Consider the following 20,539-nt stretch of genomic DNA (forward strand, 5'->3'; position numbering starts at 1 on the left):
CTCATGTGTGGCAATAGCCTGTTTGTTTTACAAAGCATATGCCTCCTCTCGGTGTGTTTTTTTTTCAAACGACTGGGCAAACTTTTCTCCCTCGACGTCACGATCTTCAGCAGAGATTAGTACTGCTTGGCCAAGCCAGAGTAATCAGGGACAGCTGGGTGTATAAAAGCTGTCTCGGGCTGGAGACTGGGAGCTCACTGCAGGTCCGAGCAGAGCTGTGGCAGACAGTGCAGAGAGCAGAGCTGCAGGACTAATCTCATTTCTGCTGCTTCGCTCTACCCACATCTGTCTGAGGAAGAGGAGGACTTTTAGTGCATGTTGTTTTGGGCAATAGAATGGAGCAGAGTTAGAGGAAGGTTGAGACTCCAACCCAGCCTGGAGAAGACCCCAACTCCCTGTGGAGTGACGCCATGGGCTTGCTGAGCGTGGACCTCTTGATCAAGCTTCAGATTCTCCCGGGATTCTTCTCCAACTGCCTCTTCCTGGGGGTGTACGACGCGGTGGCTCTCCTCAAGCAGGTGGTGGTCCTGCTGAGCGGCCGGGGGTCTGGCGAGGGGACGGGGGTCCACCGACGCATGCTGACTCTGGCGGGGCTGCGGTCAGTGTGGCAGAGCTTCCTGCTGGACGCCCTGAAGCGGGTGAAAACAGGCGGGGTGGCCCCCAATGCGGGGGTGGTGCGGGTGGGCGAGGGGGCCGGGGGAGGAGGGGCGCCCTGCCGCCTGCTGGACCTAGCCACCCCCGGCCGCCCGCTGGTCCTCAACTTTGGCTCAGCCACGTGACCGCCCTTTGTGGCTACCTTGCCTGCCTTCCGCTGCCTGGCGGAGGAGCGGTCTGGGTCGGCCGATTTCCTGCTGGTCTACATCGAGGAGGCTCACCCCTCGGACGGCTGGGCGGCAGCATCCCCCCACCAACTGCGTCGGCACCGTAGCCTGGCCGAGCGCTGCTCCGCCGCCTCCCTGCTCCTCCGCCGCTACCACCTGGAGCCCTGGTGCCAGGTGGTGGCCGATTCCATGGATGATGAGGCCAACAAGGCATACGGTGTGTCGTCTGAGCGCTTCTGCATTGTGCATCATGGCAAGGTGGCTCACCTCGGGGGCAAGGGACCCTTCTTCTACAGCCTGGCCGGGGTCAAGTCCTGGCTGGAGAAACATGGGGCCAGCAAGGTGTAACTGGACACGGACTTCACCTTGCCCCCCCACTTCACGTCGTGCCCTCCCCACCAGGTGCTTGGGAGGGAGATTGAACGACCGGCAGAGACCGACACCTCTCCAACCCGCCCCTTTACGCCCCTTGGTGCTTGGGAGCACCACCTCCCACAGGATCCCCTCAATGCTATCCCGGATCAGGGAAAGAGTCCTTTGGGTCGGATTCCTGGAACTCGCCTCTTGAGCTGAAGGACTGGAAATGTTGAAGCACCTTCTCAGAGACCCTCCGCAGGCTGAGATTTGATCTTACTTTCAGAGAACTAAGAAAGTAAAGAGAGAATAAGCTCTGGCTAATGTTGCTTTGAAAGTGGAAAATTCCAAAACAAGTTGAGCTGAATGTCAATTATGATTTTTTGTTCTCTATGTGGACTTTGTTATTTAATGACATTGGTTTTGAAGATCGGGGTAGTTTATTAAGCATTTGTTTTACTTGAGGAGGGTCTGCAGTGTTCCGCACCTCCCCAGTGCGAGCTCACCTATGTTGCTCCGTGCGGCCCTCCGCTGTGGGTGGACACACACATCCCAGGTGAGCATCCCTTTAAGTTATTGAGCCGTGCCTCATGCCTGGTGAACTGAAAATGGTGGTGGGGTTGTGGGGGGAGGGGGAAACAGCAGTGGGATTGGGGCTGGGCTCGTGCAATGAAAACGGCTGACCAATGAGTTCCTCACTCTGTCAGTTGTTGGAAGAGACAGGGGCCTGCCCACCCCCAAATCCCCGAGCCGTCTCCCACCGTGAGCATGGCTGCATGAGATTCAGTTCCTGTGTCTGTATATTTATGTTATCTAGAATTGATCTGTGATGCTGTGCGAGTGTGGCATTGTAATAAATTCTCGGAACTGACCTGCTGCTCCTCTGTAGTGATTAAAAAATTACCCAACCTTTTGTGTGCAATGAAAATCGACGGCCTGCAATTATGTAGCACAGTTACACCAGAAAGTCTGCAGGTGCTGGGGTCAAATGCAGTACGCAAACATGCTGGAGAAACTCGGCAGGTTCCACAACATCCAAGGGTAACCAACGTTTTGGGCCTGGGTCCTTCACCAAGAACAGTAAAATCCCCCATAGCCAGAATTCAAGCAACTGGCAGCCTCAAGTAAGTGGCCAAAAAATGTGGAAAATAAATAGGTAAAAAATTAGCTCCACTAATCACACAATCTCATGCAACCGGAAAACTCATTTATTTGGCATCTCCCAATCCCCATAGATGCCAGATACCAGGAGTTTGACTGTATAAGCAAAAACAGGCAGGTGGTCTCCAACCAGACGGCATTAACACTGACTTTTCCAGTTTCTGTTCACCCCCTCCCCCGACTCCCTCTCTTTCCCTTGTACCTCCGTTTCCTTTCCTCCAGCTTCCCCACCCCCATCCTTCCACAACTCACTTTTTTCTCTACTGCCCCTGTGACTTACTAGCCTATGCTCCTCCCCCTGCTCCTTCCTCCCCACCGCCCACTTTTTATTCAGGTACCTGCCTAGTTTTGCTTATTCCTGATGAAGGGCCCAGGCCCGAGAAGTTGGTCACCCTTTCACTTCCCATGGACGCTGCGGGACCTGCTAAGTTTCTCCAGCACGCTTGTTTATGAAGTACAATATCCCCAGGATCTCCCAAAGTGTTGTAGTGCCCCAATGAAATACCTTTTTTTTTAAAGACTTTATTTAAAATTTTTATAACATGAATACAATAAAGAATTACATTTAAAGAAAAATAGAAAAAAAAATTTAAAAAGGTATGATTACAATATTACATCAGAAAACTACACAATATAACCCCCCATTAATTGTAACACAATATTAATAGTCTAACTTAAAATTAGTCCAACCCTCCCCCCAAAATAAAGAGTGAAGAGTTAATAAAATTGACAATATTATATATGAAAAAAAATACCCACTTACAAAAAAAGAGATAAAACTTAACCTAAAAAAATTCTAACAACAACAAAAAAAATTTTCAATACTAAAATATCACACTTAAACATATATTTAAATCAAACTTAAATGCATATAATTACCAAACAGAGTCCACTTTAACTTATAAAAAGACATCTTATCCTGAATTGAAAAAGATATCCTTTCCATAGTCAAACAAAATTTCATTTCCAAATACCACTTATCTAAAGTTAGTATATTTCTATCTTTCCAAGTAAGTGCTATACATTTCTTAGCCACGACTAAAGCTAAATAAATAAATGAAATCTGATAATCCTCTAAACCTAAATCGATTAATGATTGCATGTTCCCTAATAAAAATATATCGGGATCTAATACAAGATGGATATTATATAAACTGTTAAAAACAGATTGAATACCTTTCCAAAACTGTTGCAATCGATCACAAAGCCAAACAGTATGCAAAAAAGTATTGGCCGTCTGATCACATCGAAAACAAGAATCCAACTTACTGAAATACCTTTGAAGGGTAAACGTTGCTGCTGTGTAGCCATGAACACAGCAGGATTCCAGAGTCATACAGTATGAGGTTGGATGATTTGTCTTTAGCCCTTTTCACACTGGCCAACCAGTAAATCAGTTGTTTAATGAATCAGTTAAAGAAGCCGTTTTTGCCTTTCACACTGGACCACAGTTAACCGGTTCTCTGCGTCCTTTCACACTCACCACCAGGCATCTCCAGGGGGAGGGGGTTCCTATCCTGCACTGGAGACATCCTGAGTGACACATCGAGTGATGGCGGACCTGCCCTCTCAGAATTCCGTGCAGCAGAGAAGCCCCAATATGAGTGCTCTGAGCATACAGCCCTTCCATTATGCCAAGACACACTGTGACATGGGGGGCTTTAAAGGAAAAGGCAGTTAGTTTCTTGCCTACCTGTAGTCAGTCTCTCTCTCTCACGCTCTCTCTCTCTCACTCTCTCTATCTTCTGACTCTCTGCCTCTCTTTCTCTCCCTTTCCTCTCTTTTACCTTGATTGTTGGATGTACCCACTTCATTTTGTGCGTGTGAGCGTGCGCATGTGTAGTTCATGCCCGCTCTGACCTCCCCACACTTGTTACAAATTGTGTGCCTATGTGTTTTATTGCCACTACCACTTTCCCACAGTCCTTTATACTTTATGCATGTATTTTGTATTACATTGTGTGCGTACTTTCCCACACTCTTATTCATGTGTGTTTTACTCAAGCTACGATTTTCTGGAGTAGGTTTATATAGGTCGACACAACAACAGGGGCTGAATTGCTCGTACTGTGCTGAACATAAAGCTTAATTATGTTATAATTAGGCATGATTAATTTTGTTTAAATACATTGTATTCAATTTACTAAATCCTGATTAATGTATTTAAACAAAGTTTCAACCTTGTTAATCTTTTATTTCCTTCACGTTTCTGCACTCATGGTAAAACATCACTACTTTGTCCCGAGATAGTCCATGTCCCTTTCACACTGGGCTAATCGGCCACGGGCACCCGGGGATCATATGCCCTGCCTGGTGGTCGACTGACTCGCGAATGTTCACACTGGCCCTTTAACCGGTAGAATGGCCGTTAATTACTGGGATAAGGTGCCAGTGTGAAAGGGGCTTTTGTTTCCACCTGCCCTTCAGCTGTTTTCCCACTCTTCTAGCCCATTCACTTTCACCATCCTCCCGCCCACACAATCCCACCCGGGTCTCCACCCCCACTCCTCTGCCTCTCCCACCTTCAGCTGTCCTCTATCCTATTACCTTGGGCTCCACCTCAGCACCTTCCCCTCCCAAAGCTTTATAGAACATAAAACACTATAGCACAGTACAGGCCCTTCAGCTCTTGATATTGTGCCGACCCATATATTCCTTACAAAAAGTACTAAACCCTCCCTACCCATAACCTTCTATTTTTCTTTCATCCATGTGCCTAAGAATCTCTTAAATGTCCCTAATGTTCCAGCCTTCTAGACACCCACAACTCTCTGTGTAAAAAAACTTAACCCTGACATCTCCCCTAAACTTCCCTCACTTCACTTTGTACAGATGTCCTCTAATGTTTGCTACTCCCGCCCTGGGAAACAGGTGCTGGCTGTTCACCCTATCTATTGCCTCTCATAATCTTGTAGACCTCTATTAAATCTCCTCTCATCCTTCTACACTCCTAACCTTGCCTCATAAGACTTATTTTCCAATCCAGGCAACATCCTGGTAAATCTCCTCTGCCCCCTCTCCATAGCTTCCACATCTTTCCTGTAATAAAGTGACCAGAACTGAACACAATATTCTAAGTATGGTCTTACCAGAGATTTGTAGAGTTATAGCATGACCTCTCTACTCTTGAACTCATTCTCCCTAATCATGAAGGTCAATATCCCACAGGCCTTCTTAACTATCCTATCAACTAATGTTCACAATCTCCCCTCAGTCTCGAAAATGTGCGTTCACATCCGAAATGTTGACTGTCCATTTCTCTCCACGGATGCTGCCTAACCTACTGAATCCCTGCGGTTCCAGCTTCAGAGGTTTCTCAACTACCTCCACTCCAAAGAAAGCAATTCCTGCTTCCCCAGTCTGAAGTCTCACACCCAGGGGTGAAGGGCCTACCTGCTCCCTCTGCAAGCTCTTCTCTCCTTTCCTGCAATAGCACAGATCTCCCAGTGCCCCCACCCCCCCCATTTCAGTTTCCCCATCCCATGCCCTCGCAGACAAGTCTGTCCATGGTCGCATGCACTGCCAGACTGAGACCACCCGTAAATTGGAGGAACAACACCTCATCTTCCATCGGGGCACCCTCCAACTAGATGGCATTAATATCGACCTCCAGTTTCCATTAACTCCCCCTCCCCCACCTTCTTCTTCCTCTATTACCTTTCCCCAACTCTGTCTCTCTCCCCCCTTTTCCCTCTGTCTTCTTTCATGGAGCCAATATCAATTCTCACCTTTCCTCTTATTATGTCCAATGAACACCTTTTGTTGGCTGGTGTCCTCCCCCTCCCATTCTTCAGTCTTTATTCTGACACCTTCCTGTTCTTATTCTTTGAAGAAGGGCTCAGGCCAGAAATATGGGTTATAAATGTATCTTTATCTCCTATGGACGCTGCAAGTCCGACTGATTCCTGCAGCATTTCTGTGGGATTTTTACTACAACCACAGTGTTTGCAGACCTCCGTGTTTGTCTAATTTCCTGTCACCTGGTGACCAGGCAAGATAGCACATTCTACCTCAAGTTGAACTGAAGTGACTAGACAGGATGAATCACAGATTAATCCAGATTCCCTTTCATTTTAATTTAGAAACACAGCACGGTAACAGGCCTCTCTTAACCCACCAGCACGCACCGCTCAAATACACCAATTGGCCTACAATCCCTGTATGTTTTTGAAGGGTGCACCCAGAGGAATCCCTTGCAGACACAGGGAGAATGTACAAAGTCCATACAGACAACACCGGATTCGAACCAGAGTTTCCGGTGGGTGGGGGAAGAGGGGGTTTCACAGCCTGTGGGAGGAACGTGTATTCCTGTGGCAAGGCACAGAGTTGGGAGGTCCCACACACACACGCACACACACACACACACACACACACACACACACACACACACACACACACACACACACACACACACACACACACACACACACACACACACACACTTGGTTGGCGAGCTCCTGGTTTTTGCCAGGCTGGTTGGAAGAGAAGGGCACAGATCACCAAGTAATGTGCAGAACATTACAGCACGGTATAGGCCCTTCGGCCCACAATGTTGTGCCGACCTATATATTCCTACCAAAAAAAACTAAACCCTCTCTACCTCATAACCCTCTATTTTTCTAAGAATCCCTTAAATGTCCCTAATGTTCCTGCCTCCATCACCATTCCAGGCACCCACAACTCTCTGTAAAAAAACTTACCCCTGATGTTTCCCCTAAACTTCCCTCCCTTCACTTTGTACATGTGTTCTCTGGTGTTTGCTACTCTCGCCCTGGGAAACAGGTGCTGGCCACATCTATGCCTCTCAAAATCTTGTAGAACTATTAAGTTTCCTCTCATCCTTCTGCGCTCCAACGAGAAAAGTCCCAACTCTCCTAACCTTGCCTCATAAGACTTAATTTCCAAACCAGACAACATCCTGGTCAATCTCCTCTGTACCCTCTCCATAGCTTCCACATCCTTCTTATAATGAGGTGACAAGGACTGAACACAATACTCTAAATGCGATCTTACGAGAAATTTGTAGAGCTGCAACATGATCTCTCTACTCCTGAACTCAATCCCCTGATGAATGAAGGCCAGCATCCTATCGAGGCCTTCTTAACTATCCTATCAACCTGCACGATTACCTTGAGTATTGTTTTGGATTCCCAAGGTCCCTCCGTTCCTCTACTCTGTTATGTATCCGACTATTAACCCTGTCCTCAGCCTTCTGGTTTCTCCTTCCAAAATGCATCACCTCACACTTATCCAGATTGAAATCCATCTGTCTCTTTTCTGCCCAACTCCGCATCCTGCCCATATCCTGTTGTAACCGACAACAACCTTCAGCTCCATCTACAACTCCTCCAACCTTCGTGCCATCCACAAATATACTGACCCATCCTTCCACTTCTTCATCTACTGTAGGTCATTTATAAAAATCACAAAGAGCAGGGGTCCCTGCGGAACTCCACTCATCACTGACCCTCCAAGCAGAGTACTTTCTGCCCACTTCCACTCTCTGATTTGTTCTGGAACCTCCCTGACGATTGTGGCCCTGTAGTTGGTACCAGTCAGCCATGCAGACTGTTGCAGTGACCCGGATGGGTTTGAGCTGCATAATGGGAAAGTTACATCTTCATTGTTATCCTAACCTGCCTTGGGTTCCGTTGAAATCTTGTGGGTCCAAACAACAGTTGACCAGATGCCACAGAATCTTTGTGTTGCAGCTGACAAGCTTGCTGATTTGAGGAGTCCTCCAATATCGTCCAAAAGCAGAAGGAGTTTATGTGCTGCTTCATTCATGAAGATCACCCCTGATCCCTCCGCTCAACCTTCCTACTCAGTCCCACATTCCTATATCTAATCCCTTCAACCTTGACCATCACAAGGAATGCCACTGATTCTCAACCCACTGAGTAACTTCTCCTCAACTCAGTGGCCAACCTTCTTCTTGCTAAGGGAATGTGTGGGATGTGACCTCACTTCCTGTATCACCTCTGGGCTCTTATTTGCAGTGCACATAATGTCAAGAGGCGTACAGTTAGAATAGAGGTTAGTGCAACACCATTACAGAGTCAGCGATCAAGTTTCGAATCCTGTGCTGTCTGTCAGATTATCCGTTCTCCCCGTGTCCACACAAGTTTATTCCAGGTGCTCCAGTTTCCTCCCACCCTACAAAACATTCCAGGCTTGTTGTTAATTGGGTGTAACTGGGCAACATGTCTCATGGGCCGAAAGGGCCTGTTACCGTGCTGAACATCTAAATTTAATAATTTCAACAGAGAAATATAAAACTAGAAGGCATGGATTTGAGGTGAAAGGGGAAAGATTTAAAATGTTCCTAAGGGGCACTTTCTTCACACAGAGGGTGGTGGGGATGTGGAACGAGCTGCCAGAGGATATGGTAGAAGCAGGGACAATTGTAACATCTAGAAGACATGCAGGCAAGTACATGGATAGGTGGGTTTAAAGGGATATGGGTCAAACACAGGCTAACTTGGTCAGCACAGACAAATAGGGCCAAAGGGCCTGTTTTGGAGCTGTAGGTCGATATCAAGCACTTTGGAGACCCCCTAATATGTTATTTAACGTAACATTATCACTTTATTCCATTCAACGAAGGATGGGGTAGGGGGCATGGGGGGAAAGTTGGGAGGGGGGGTCTTACTAAAGCTCAGACTAGGGGCCCGGGTGATAAACAACTTCCATTTGTGCCATCGTGGTGATTAAATTCAACCCTTGGCAAAGAAACCTGCAGCAATGAATGAATTTCCTTTAACCCTTTCTCCTGGTTTCTCTCTCTCTCTTCTTTCTCACAGCTCCAAACCCCTTTGCCTTCCTTCTCCCTCCTTAGCCCTTCATCCTCTCCTCCTGTCGCGTCTCACCTTCTACCCTCCCACCCATGTCTACCTATGACCGTTTTCCTGTTGGCATGTGCACTTTTCCCTTCCCCTTCCTTCCCGTCCCCCCCACCTTTTTTATTCAGACATCTACCTGCTTTTCCTTATTCTTGACGAAGGTCTCAGGTCCGAAACATTGGTTATTTTCCCGCCCCCGGATACTGCGTGGCCTGCTGAGTTTCTCCAGCCCGTTTGTGCATTGCTCTCGACCCCACCATCTGCAGACTTTGCTGTTTAACTCCAAATCAACACACAGATTCAAGGCAAGAGAGAAAAGATTTGGAAGGGGGCCCAAGGGCCACCTTCTTCACAAAGAGGGCGCCGAGTCTATGGAACAAGCTGGTAGAACTGAGGACAATTGTAACGGTCAAAGAACATTTAGATAGATATTTACCACCTGCGTGGGTAGGAAAGATTCAGAGGGATGTGAGCCGAAAGCTGGAAAACAAGAGTAGAAAGACACAAAATCTGCAGATGCTGGAATCTTGAGTAAGCAAAGAATTGCTGGAGGAACTCTTGGGTGGCATGGACAATTTGGATTTGAAGGGCCTGTTTCCCTACTGTCGAGTTATGGCAAAAGGAAGTTGTGCAGCAGGTTGGCTGAGCTTCCCCACCTGGTGGCGAGGTGGAGTCGGTGCAGCCCCACGCAGGTGGGAACTTGCTTTGGTGTCCATGTCATGGATTCCCTGCGCAAGAGGCTAATGATCCCTTTCTCCCTCTCATTCAGAAACTGGCCAGCCGTTTGAGGAATGGTAATGGAACTTTGGAACACCCTTCCGTCTTGGGCTGTGGTTACCGGGGCGAAGACAGATGTTCCCTGGAGAACAAGAGATCTGGAATACGGAGGAAAGGTGAGTCAAATATGGCCGCACTTGATTCAGCCAACAGTAACGCCTCCCCAGTGCAGCACGATCAATGACCACCTCCAGACACGAAGCAACTGGTCAAAGGCTTTATTGATCAGAAAACCCAGATGTGCCTCTACATTCTGCTGGCTCACGTCCAAGGCAGGTTTGAGGGAGGAGACCAGGGCTTTATTAGGGAATCTTATGGAGAGGGGCTACAGGTATTGAAGGCGGGCCAGCCTGCCCAGCCCAGTGAGGATGTGCCTGGACATGCTCACAGTACCGTTTTCCTCCACACCCAGCACATTCCATTGTTTGCACCATCTTTGATCTGGAACCCCATTTGATACTGCCCTGCGAGACAACCCTGATATTGACCAGAACTAGGAGACACCCTCAAGATTCAGGGGAGTAGATTTAGGACAGAGGTGAGGAGGAACTGCTTTCCCCAGAGAGTGATGAATCTATGGAATTCGCTGCCCATTGAAGCAGTGGAGGCGTCCCAGGTAGCCGAGGCTCTCGGGAGAATTGTCCCGGGTATCCAAGGCTCTCGGGGGGTATCTGTAGCAGCTTACTGAGCAATCAGCCTGTGTGCTTTTAGGATGGGGGAGGCAGCCCGCAAGGCCACTGGGAGGGAGGGCATGCAAACTCCACACTGACAGCACCAAAGGTCCAGATTGAACCTGGGAACTCTGGAACTGCGAGGCAGCGGCCCTACTACTGTGAGCCCCCTCTCCTCCCCATCTTGAGTAGGATACAATGGGGGTGGGTCACAGTGGGGGTACGCCCTTGGTTGCGTGGAAGGGCAGAATACAAAGCGGTTAAAGGTTTGGGAAGGGGGTGGGAGGTGGTTGGGGTGGTGGGTGTAAGCAGCAGCAGGACCCTTGAGAGTTGATGTTGCCATGGATACAGGAGCTTGTTGGTTGGATGTGGTGCCTTTGACTGCTCCTGTGTGGCTTAGATAAGCCTTTTTGGAACTAAAGAACCGATACTTTGATCAATAATTCTTACAACATTGATTGCATTCTGCGAGACAGCATTACACTCTTTACTGAGGTGCTTCTGATGTCCAGGCAGCAGAAACATGATGAAAATAAAATATTATGCGGGGCAGAGAACGGGTCAAAAAGAAGAATCTTTTCCCCGCGACGACCATGTCAGAGGGGCATAGGTTCAGGGCAAGGGGTGAGAGACTGAGAGGGAATTGAGGAAGAACATTTTCATCCAGATGGTGACTGGAATCTGGAACCTCGGACCTGGGGAATGAGAAGGTTCCAAGCTTCTGTTTTTGTCATCCACACAATATGCACAGACTTTGTATTCCTCCGTCTGCCCTGTAATGACACACCGAAAGACACCATTGTCCCTATCAGGATGAGAAAGGTGGTCCCCTCAGAGCCATCGAGTGTCCATGGATCCTGTCACCTCCTCTGGTCCCGTCGCCTCCTTTGCCCCCGTAACCTCCGCAGCTGCACAGCCGGTGATCCTGATCTCCAGGCATCGGAGTCTCTCTCCTCGGCTCCTGGTCCCCATCCCCTGTTATGATCAGAATGCTGTCAGCACCTGAGGCCCCTCGGGAAGCCCTGCTCACTGTCAGCTCCCTCACAGATCCCGATCCCCATCCTTGGTTTGTGACGTGTTGTGGTGCAGCAAGCAAACACAAAACACGAGGAAAGACTGTACTACAGGCTTTAATCAGCTTAAACTCTGTACACACTAGTTGTCATATCTTGATGGCTTCCTGTGTGACCGACTGTTATTTGCTGGCTCCACGTGTCCAACTGACCTGGGAGGGCCCTGCTCGAGTCTATATGTAAGTCGGTGATTGACAGCCAACCAGGTGGGGCCAGCCTCCCAGGTTGCCTATCTGGAGGTACAGTGGTTTCCCCCTGCAGTACGCCAGTGGGAGCACGGCTAGTGTTGTGGTTGTATCACCACATGGTTCCCATGGGCTCGTCTCCAGCAGCCTGAGGCCTGGTGAGAGTCTTTCAGCTACTGAGCAAGATAGAGATGGGTGTGAGGGCTGCGGGAGGAGTTACTGAGGTGTGATGAAAGCAGAGAGTCTCACAGCATTGAAGTTGCATTAAGGGGAGCACCGGACTGGTGAGGTTTGGAAGTGTCTACACGAGATCATGTGGTGACTTTTCACATCTAAATAGTAACCTGCCTAATCTTTCCTTCCAAAGTGGATTTCCTCACATTTACCAACATTGTACTCTACCTGCCAACCCTTTGTCCACTCACTTAACCTATCTATATCTCTTCACAGACTCTGTGCCAATTTGCTTTCCCATCAGCAAATGTAGAGACACTACACTTGGTCCCCGTCTCAGAATCAAGGGGAATTTTTAAAAAAAATGTAAACCTACAGCACAGCAACATGCCATTTTAGTCCACCAGCCCGTGCCGCCCAATTACATCCAATTAACCTACAACCCCTGGTACGTTTCAAACAGTGGGAGGAAATTTGAACTCCCGAAGAAAATCCACATAGACACGGGGAGAATGTGCAAACTCTTTACAGGAATGAGAACTGGGATGAATCCAATGAGAAAATGCTGGCCGGCTTGGATCTGCTGGGCCAATGAATATGCTTCCATGACGTGTGACTCTATGTCCTTTTGTAATGTCTGTTGCTTATGTCCACACTCACACCTTCCAATCCCCCCAAGACCCCCCCCCCACCCACCCACCCACACTGACCTTCAAGCCACATCGTCACATATTTTCACATACCCATCCTTGCTGGGTCTTCGCCAATTCACAGGGCAGACCGCTCCCCGCAAATTTTTCTCAGAACCTATCCTCCCCAAATCCCCCTCCTTGAAAGATTCTACCACTCACCCACACACAGTGTCAGGTCCAAGTTTCTTATCACACACAATGAGAGAGGTTGTTTTGTGAGCAATCTCGTTGGACATCTCATACATGATGCCACAAGTGAGCCACAGTTCAGAAGAGCAGAGAGAATAGTCAGTCCCGAGCAAAGGCAGCACCATTTTATTATTTTCAGGTTCGTTCAGGAGTCTGATCACGGTGGGAAAGACTCCGTCCTTGAATCTGGTGGTGCCGTGATCTCATACTCGTGAATCTTCTTCCTGATGGAAGAGGGGTGATCACTGACTGGTCATTGACCACGGGGAGCACACACCCCAGTTTATATCAACAGTGCTGAGGTGCGTGGGAGTAGGTAACATCAGCAAGCAAGAAAGTGCACTGACCACTCTTCTTTCCCAGAAGCGCGAGGAAGTTCAGCATGTCCCCAACGTCACTCACCAACGTTTACAGGTATACCACCTCAAGTATCCTGTCTGGATGTATCACCGTGGTTGAACTAAAACACAATGCTGTAGAAACTCAGCATGTCAAACAGCGACCTTCATATATACATAACCAACGTTTCGGGCTTGAGCCTTTCATCAAGGTATGGAAAAATGCTGGCAGGCATCCAAACAAAAGAGCAGAGGGAGAGGGGAGGTATGGTCGCAAAGGCAGGAGGAGAAGGGAAGGAGGGGACAGTAGCGATCAAGGGGAGGAGGGAATGCTTGCGACAGGAAATGCTGTGCTCAAGACTGCAGGAAACTACCGTGAGTTGAGAACACAGCTCAGGCCATCACATTAGCCAACCTCCCCTCCGTTGACTTTGTCTACACTTGCCGGTGTTTCGGGAAAGCTACCTTCATGTGAGAGGACCCATCCCACTCTGATCACACTGTTCTCCCCCTATCTCTGTAGAGATATACATTGAACAATGTGTATGACAATAAACTCATTATCGTTATCATCAGTTAATTCATTCCAGCAATGACTTGATTGGCCGAACTGCCCTCCTTCTATGAGGTAAGGAAATGCAGAAATAAATGGACGTGTTGGTTGGAGGATAAACAAGGGCCTTGGGCTCCATTCCCCTTTCAAATGCACTGTGGGATCATCCAAATCTCCCCATTCCTCGATAGCCCCTCAGTTTGACCTCTTGTAAAACTCATCACCTCAGGAGATGTAGGGCTGCCTCAACATGTCGGTGTGGATCTTCTGGAGATGGATGAGAGTCTTCAGGTGCTGGAACCTGGAGCGAACTGCCATCCGCTGTGGGTTCAAGCTGCATCAGGGGGAGAAAAAGATCTTTCGACATTTTGGGCCAGAACTCTTCATTGAAGCTTGGATCTTCCTGAGAAAGACTTGGACCTGAGCTTGTCATCCTGAACCACAGCCCACAGGTAAATCAAACCCACACTTGGGTAGTTGTGGGAGCTGACTAATTAAGAGAGGAGTATTGGGGGAATGAGTGGGAAAAGGGTTGGGGCTTCAAGTCATTCGGTGAGTCTGGTCTGTGGTACGTGAAAGGTAACCGCTGAGTGCAAACTAAAATAATGAGAGAAGAGAACTGATTGATCACTGTGGTATTGAACAGATTCAAAGATGATGATTTTAGTGAGCTGAAGGAATAATTGATTGGGGCTGGAATTGTGCCCATAGATTGGACAGGTGTGTGTGTGTGTGTGTGTGTGTGTGTGTGTGTGTGTGCGTGTGTGTGTGTGTGTGTGTGTGTGTGTGTGTGTGTGTGTGTGTGTGTGTGTGTGTGTAATATAGAGAGAGAGGGAGGGAGGAAAGGAGAGAGTAAAGAGGGAAAGGGAGAGAGAAATATGAAGGAGAGAAAGTAAATTAAGGAAAGGGGAGAGAGGAGTACGAAGGAGAGGAAGTAAATTAAGGAAAGGGGAGAGAATGAGGGGGAGAGAAGGGTAGAGGCAGGATAGGAGGTGAGAGGGAGAGAAGAGATGGGAAGAGTTGGAAGAAAGTGGAAGATTGACATAAACAGGGCTGAATCTCAGTCTTGTGATGAATCTCTCTCGAATTACTGGAGGGGATGAGATAAAGTAGAAGAGTCTCGAGGGCAGAGTGAGTTTAGGTCAATCAATGGGATCCTGGCACATTTTAAGGAAGTGCCAGGAGTGCTATTCATCAACGTCCAGCGATCATAACGTTTTCTTTAAAAAATGATTTGGCTGTCAAGAGTGGGATGGGAAGAGGACCCGTGTAAACCGCAGATAAAATAGGTGATGCAGGTGGATTAGGAGCAACAGTGCAGAAAGTGATGGCCTAAAATAGTCCATGGACAGGGCGGCTAACCAGTGGTTAGTGCATCGCTAGTACAGCGATTCAGGTTGGAATCTGGCCCTGTCTGTAAGGAGTTTATACCTTCTCCCTGAGGGTTTCCTCCGGGAGCTCCTTCCAAAGACGATCAGGGTTAGTTGGTTAATTGGTCACCTGGGGGTATTTGGACAATGTGAGTTCGTGGGCCGGAAGGGCTTGTTATCATACTATACTTCTAAATGAAAAAGAATGTCTGACAGTCCACAAGTCAGGAGCTGAATCCAGACTCTACACACTGATGGACTGGCAGCTGCAGTTGAGAAAGGAACATGAGGATTGGGAGCAGGAAGGGGTTACGGGACCATGGCTGATTATCCCCCAGTGCCCTTCCCTGTCTATCCTCACATCCCTCCATTCCTGCAAAATTGTGAGTGGAATGGATTGTAAACACCATCTTTTCCGTGGAAGCATTGAGTACAGACTTCAAAACAATGCTGGAGGTCAAACCGGGAAAATGTCGGCAGGTGCCCGAACAAAATGGTAGGGGGACGGGGGAGAGGGGCAGGGGGAGGAGCGCGGTCCCAAAGGCAGGAGGTTGTAGGTGGATAAGGGAGGGGGGCACAGCAGCAGACAGGGGGAGGAGGGGATGGCTCTGTGAATGGAGAGGAAAGGGGGTGGAGAGGTAAGGGAAGGGAAGAGAGTAGACTAGCAGAAACTGGAGAACTGGAGTATTGAGTACAGGGATTGGAAGATTATGCTAAAGTTGTATAAGACATTGGTGAGACCAAATGTGGAGTTATAGTCACCTAACTGCAAGAAAAATTGAAAGAGTGCATAGAAGATTTACTGGGTTGTTGGTGCGACTTGAGTTACAGGGAAAGGTAAACAGGTTTGGACTTTATTCCCTGGAGCATAGAAGAATGAGGGGAGATTTGATAGAGGTATTTAAAATTATGGGGGGGGGGGGGTATAGATAGAGTAAATGCAAGCATGCTTGAAAGGTTTCAGGTGAATATCAGGGGAAACCTCTTCCGAGGTTAGTGGGAGAGTGGAATCCACTGCCAGCTAAAGTGGTGAATCCAAGCTCAATTTTGACATTGAATAAAAATTTGGACAGATGCAGGCTGAATAATATTTTGGCACAGACTCGAGGGGCTGAAGGGCCTGTTTCTGTGCTGTAATGTTCTATAGCTCTGTGGATAGGTGAAGAAAATGTGAGGGGATAGATTTGAGGTGAGAGGGAGCAGGTTTAGAGGGAATTGAGGGGGATTATCTTCTCACCCAGATGGTGGTTGGGGTGTGGACCACACGTCCTGAGGGGAAGGGGGAAGACTCTTGCAGTGCTGAAGAAGAGCTTGAAGAAGAGCTTGAATCATCAAGGGAGAGAAGGCGTCAAGCCAAATGTGGGTCAGTGGGACTGGCACAGCTATGTAATATGGACAGTGTGGATTGGTGGGCCTATTTCTGAGCTCTGGGACTTTGATTCAGTAAATGAGCCCTCAATAACCCCCCTCTGGATTTATGAGCCCAGTTTTTGCTGATCAGTCTTGTGGATACCAGTGGACAACAAGGGTGGACCTCACATCATCAAGGTGGAGATAGCAGAGAGCATGGAGTTCCTAGGGGTAAACACCTTCAGTGACCAGTCCTGATCCTCCCACATTGATGCAATGGCCATGAGGAAATTCAACATATCAACTGCATCCCCTAGCAATGTCTACAGGTGCACTGTTGAAAGCATCCTGTCAGAATGCATCACTGCGTGGGATGGGAACTGCTCCCCAAGACCTCAAGAAAGTTCAGAGGGCTGTGAATGTGGCTCAGACCATCACACATGCCCACCATCAACTCTGTCTAATGCTCCGTTGAACATACATAAGTGACCGGACAGAGTGAAGTGCGTCTGGGAGGACTTCTTGCCACTGGGAGATGGGGAGAACCCATGACCTCAGTGCCAGGAGGACGGCCTTCCAGACGGTGGCATTTTCCCTTTCCACTTGTCCGTTACCCCTAGGGTTGTAGTTGGTGGACCTGCTAGTGGCGATGCCCCTGGCCAGCAGGTACCACCACTGCTCATCACTCATGAATGATGTACCCCAGTCGCTGTGGATGAAGCCAGGGTACCCAAAGAGAGTGAAGATATTCTGGAGGGCCTTGATAACTGTGGCTGTGGTCCTGTCTGGGCATGGGATGGCAAAGGGGAAATGGAAGTATTCATCGATAATGGTAAGGAAGTAGACATTCCAGTTGGAGGAGGGGAAGGGTCCCTCGAAATCAATGCTGAGGCGCTCAAAGGGGAGGGTAGCCTTGATCAGATGTGCCTTGTCCAGCTGGTAGAATTGGGGTTTACATTCAGTGCAGACCTTACAGTTTTTAGTCATTGTTCAGACTTCATCAACTGAGTATTCCGAGAAAAAATGGAAAAACCGAGTAACTCCAGGTTGGCAAAGGTTCATTGGGGAGAGTCTACAGTCTGTCCATTTGAGCACAAGCACAGGTTCCTTGGGATGGAGCGTCTGGGGGCTCGTATACTGGTGGTCCTCTGGGCGGATCAGGAGCTGGTGATACGTTGACCAGGTCAATCTGGTTGACCATATCAGATATGCGGGGAAGGGGTTATGCATCGAGCTGTGTTTACCGGTTGATGGTCTGGCTGTAGTCTATGAAGATCCTATACTTTATGACCACCTGGGCCCTCCAAGGGCTATTAGTGGCCTCGATGATGCCCTTGCCCAATAAACACTGAACCTCCACCTTAATGAGCACCCTGTCAGCCGCGCAGTACCCTCTACTCCTGGTGGCAGATGGTGAGGGGGGAAGAGAGGTCCATTGAAGTGCAGAGTGACTTTCAGAAGTTGGCACTGGAAATCCAGCCCCAGTAGCAAGGGGGCACAGAGTTGTGGCATAACGAGCAGTCTGAAGTGTTTGTACTCTACACCTCCAACAGTGAAGGTCACTAGGTCCCTAGGGCAACTGCCATGTGTGATTTGGACACAAGTGATATGCTTTGTTTGGTGGGCCATACTTTAAGGGACATTCGTTTAGCAGAATCGGGGTGGATAAAACTTTCTTTACTCCCATTATCAATTAAACAGTTGATATTGCACCTGTTTACCTGGACGTCCATCATGGACCTGGTGGGTTCATGCATTGCCTCTTGGGTCAGGTTGATGGAGGCCAGTATGGATTCATTGTCCATGTCTGATAGGTGCTCCCATGCTCAAGATAGCTGCCCTCGGCCCCAAGATGGCCAGTCTGGACCCCTTGTACTATCGTATGCCTGGGAAAATGGCATTTAACACGCAGTCCAAAATGGCAGCCTGCATGATTTGTCACTGGAGTGCAGGGAAGATGGCGCGGATCACGCTGCCTGGAGTGGCGACTGTCTGCACGCGGCGCTGCTAGATCTCACGGATGGCTTGGACTGGCAAACTTTGGCGTAATCCCCCTTTTTCCTGGAGCTCACTGCATCCTAGGCAGGGCAACATTTCCTCGGACGCTGACCCTGCCCACACAAGTAGCACTTGGAGAGATCTCCCGCAACGGTGGCCAAGATCAGATCACTAGAGTGGGGTACCAGTCACTCATGGGGCGGGAAGATAGCAATGCCTGCAGCAAAGTAATCACCTGAGTTCTGGAGAGCCACCTCCAGACTCTAACTGCCCTTTGCAGATTGAGAACTTTTTGTTCCACTGGCTGTTGCGAATGTTCCCAGAGCAATACTGGCCATGTAGGCAGCTGGCACGGCCTTACACCGGATCCGAAGGGCCCGCAGGTACTCAGCACTCGACTCACCAGGTCACTGTTTTCTGGTGGCCAGGAGATGCCTGGTGTTGACCTCATTAACCTTCCTGCAATACTGGGCCTCCATAGCTGCTTGGTACGAGCTGGCATCGCTGATCAACAGGAAAACCTGGGGCCTGACACATGAAAGGAGAAGTCTCAGTTGGTTCCCGTCCATGGTGAGGCATTTGTGACCAAGAAATTTTCGGGGCAGCGTAGCCAAAGTTCGAGCATGTTTGAGGCGTCCGGTGACCGGGAGGTCGATGTCGAGCTTCTCAGGCTTTTATTTTACTGTTCCATGCTTTTTTTAAAAAAAGTTTAGTAAAAATAATTGATGTACCATCAATGATCACAAAAGGCTGGAGATGTGAAACTATCAGGCTTTTACTAACGAAAGACTGAAGCAACCATCAATCTCATTGACTGATCGAAACAGAAAGGGGTTATGGGTAGGATCAGTCCCAGGAACCATATCCAACCGGCAGCACCCAATCATGGCACAACAGTGGTTTACCACATGCATAATATGAAAATCATGCGCCTGGTGCCTCTTTATTCCCGGCTGAGGTGAATCCAAGAGACACGTAGTTTCCATCATACCTTTGTTTCTTTATAACACTTGAATTTTCCGATGTAGGCGTGATTGAAGAATCTTCATGAAAAAGTGGCGGCAGCTCAGTATTTTCTTCAGATGAATCGACCTGTCTTCTAGTTTCTTTTTTAATCCAACGATCCATGGTTCTTAATATTTGCACATGTGGAATATTTAAAATATGGCCAGCTTCACCCACCCCAAAATAAATCAGATTCTCATTGGTTGAAAATGATGTCAGGCCTCATGACGCCATTTTGTTTTCTTAGGGTGGAGAGCACTGTTTGCTGCCATCCCAGGAACATATTGCATTAAAAACAGAGAGAATAAGCAATTTAAATAAAAACAGGTAATTTCTTCTGCAGAACCCCGACACCTTTCCACGGAACCCAGCTTGGGAAACTATGTCCTAAAGGTCAAGGTTCATTTTATATTGCGTAATAATGTAAAAATGGTAATATGCATGATATACTTTCGTCTGTCGTAAGGCAAACAAATGGTTGCCATGAGCATTGCCCGACGCCCCTAACAGTAAGAGAAAGAGAAGCAAAAGAGAGCCCCTTCAGAGAAAATTAGTGTCCTTGGGCTCACCTCAAGTGCTCCCACAGCCTCATAGATTCCTGTTCAATCCATCAGCAACCTGAGCTTCAGATTCAAGCCCCTGACACAATCAGGAAGCGCCCGAGGCCCTTCAGGAGCCCTTCTATGCCTTCAGAACCCCTCTCAAATTCCGGTTCCAGTGTTTGATTCCCTTGAGGCCCGTCTTCAGCAGCCCTCAGCCCGTGTGGGTCCTTCGACTGGAAGTCACCGGCAGACGCTGAGCCACTCCTGGTCCACTGGTGTGGTGACCTTCCCTGTAGGGCCATCTCGCAGGCTTCTCCTTCACCTGGTCACAACCTCCTCTCACTGCAGAAGGGACAGAAGCCTGAAGCCCAGAACCTCTAAGTTCAAGAATAGTTTCATTCCAATGGCTGTCAGGGTCTTGTTACACTAATCAGGGACTGCTCC

General features: G+C 48.4%; 1 protein-coding gene across 2 annotated transcripts in view; it reads left to right on the forward strand.

Annotated features, from left to right (window-relative positions):
• The first annotated feature begins 213 nt into the window (after positions 1-213).
• dio2 (iodothyronine deiodinase 2) overlaps positions 214-20,539 on the forward strand; it is a 55,981-nt gene continuing 35,655 nt past the window's right edge. For both annotated transcript variants that reach the window (XM_069915988.1, XM_069915987.1), the window contains exons 1-2: positions 214-1,731; positions 9,948-10,071. In XM_069915988.1, coding sequence (XP_069772089.1) covers positions 411-1,169 — 759 coding nt within the window. In that variant the 5' untranslated portion in view covers positions 214-410 and the 3' untranslated portion in view covers positions 1,170-1,731; positions 9,948-10,071. The remainder of the gene's footprint in view (positions 1,732-9,947; positions 10,072-20,539) is intronic.

Source organism: Narcine bancroftii, chromosome 2, assembly GCF_036971445.1.
Source record: "Narcine bancroftii isolate sNarBan1 chromosome 2, sNarBan1.hap1, whole genome shotgun sequence".
NCBI lineage: Eukaryota > Metazoa > Chordata > Chondrichthyes > Torpediniformes > Narcinidae > Narcine > Narcine bancroftii.